The 1,925-nt window shown below is 36.3% G+C and overlaps 1 protein-coding gene across 1 annotated transcript; it reads right to left on the reverse strand.

The window, feature by feature from the left end:
• Positions 1-217: 217 nt before the first annotated feature.
• Positions 218-1,114, reverse strand: LOC109304154. Its single transcript, XM_019526650.1, has one exon. It carries the CDS (start codon positions 1,067-1,069, stop codon positions 449-451), a length of 621 nt encoding a protein of 206 aa, XP_019382195.1. The 5' UTR covers positions 1,070-1,114; the 3' UTR covers positions 218-448.
• Between the last annotated feature and the right edge of the window lie 811 nt (positions 1,115-1,925).

Raw genomic sequence — 1,925 nt, forward strand, 5'->3', positions numbered from 1 at the left:
AATTCTTCTGAAAGATACAGTGGTGTCATTATAGAACATATCTGTTTAAAATGTTAGTTTGATTTTTTTTTTTTTTTTCCCTAGTGGAAATCAGAGCAGAATTTGCCTTTTTGTCTCTTGAATGCAAGCAACAAAATGTTCTTTGCTGCCAACGCTAGCATCAGTGACATAATGCCAACTTATCCTATATACGTTCTTGGAAAACAAGCATTCCACATAGCATTTATCTTTTAATTTTTACAATACTTAAAACAGCAGGCCATCTTTTAAAACTTTCTTATTTACATTAAAGTTGTGTGTCTTGAACTCACAGAATACAAAACATTTTAACAGGGGACATGGAAGGGAGTCAGGAGAACTGTATAGAAAAGGGAATGGTGGAAGGGATGTTTAGAAAAGGTTGCATTCATAAGTTCATTACTTTCTGGAAGGTTTTATTTAACAAACCTTAAAGGTTTGTAAATCTACTGCACACAGGTGTTGTTTCTAAAGTGATTTCCAAATGGTCAGTTTCAGATCTTTTTTCTCCTCGAACAACCACTCTTACAGATTTCTTGGTACCCTGCTTCACTTTAACTTGGAAGTTATTCTCAAAGGACACATTTTCTTGAGTAGTGCACTCTATAGTACTTAACCTTTCAGGACAGCATTTTGGATAGTTCTTAAAGCATTCAAAAGTATCATTGCACTTTTCACAAGGGAGAGAGGGGGAGCATCCTTCTACTGTCTGCACAGAGTTACAGCTGGATTCATTTCGCCCTTTAAATGTTCTCAGGCTGACCTCCAGAACTGATCTGTAGCTGCAGTTCGGTAGGGCTTTGAGACAAAAGCAAGTCCTGATGCATAATTGCTGAAGATCTGCACAATCTTGGGCAATGGTATTTCGGAAATGAGGCCTCAGGAGAAGATAAACAACAGGGTTGTAGAGTGTTGAGGATTTTGCAAAGACAGCTGGCACCACAAAAATTAGCGGAGAAATCCTCTCCATGGATCCAAAGACCGCCCACATGGCTATGATAGCATATGGACTCCATGCAGCAAAAAATCCAGTGCATACAGCAACACTCATCTTACAGTGCAGAGAAAGAGAGAGAGAGGAAAAAGAAGTACAGTAGTATTAATTAAAAGCATGTATGAGAAACATACTTTCAAAACAATGCATTTATAAGACATCAATTTAGGTATTTGTACTGCTAAAATGCCTCTCCATGCTTTTCATGACTTTACTCTCCACAAGGCTACTTTATACCTGAATAATTGTTTCAGAGGAAGGCGAGAAGCCCATCACATCTGGAGCCTTTTGAGGGCAGGTCTGCCATCTTAATCCCATCTCTATTTACACTTCTCAAGTTATACAAGCAAAAACACTCACTTATAAACAGCTGATGACAATTTAAGGATCAGAAGAATTTTTTTCCTGACTTTCAACACCGCCAGGCATCCCCACCTGCTGGTCCAAATCCTTAGTTTATATTGAATTTACTATGTATAGAATTCCTTTCGTTTGTTAATTTGTCTCTTCTGTTGTCTCTCTAAAGACTTCTTATAACAATCTCATTACATAAACAAATATATAAATAACTCAAGGGGAGTTCCACACAGCTGGCTGATAAATTAGTTGGACTACTGACTCTGAACACAATTAGTTTTTCTAAAAGCACTTAAAACAATTAAACTAGCAATTAAACTAAATTTAGCAATTAAACTAAATTGCATGCTAATGTATATGAACTGCTGATATACCATTGATTGTGATAGTAAAATAGTCTTTGTGTAGTTTTGATAACTGTTTTTAAAAATGTTAAGCGACTCTTTTAAAATTGATATACCACAATATCAGAGTAAATACTAAAACCACAGTAACAATTTTAACCCATTGGGTTAGAATACAAGGCAGTCGAAGGGAAAGAGACTTAACAGTGGGG

This window comes from Gavialis gangeticus, unplaced genomic scaffold (genome assembly GCF_001723915.1).
Source record: "Gavialis gangeticus isolate Ggan-Ray unplaced genomic scaffold, GavGan_comp1, whole genome shotgun sequence".
Taxonomy (NCBI): Eukaryota; Metazoa; Chordata; order Crocodylia; family Gavialidae; genus Gavialis; species Gavialis gangeticus.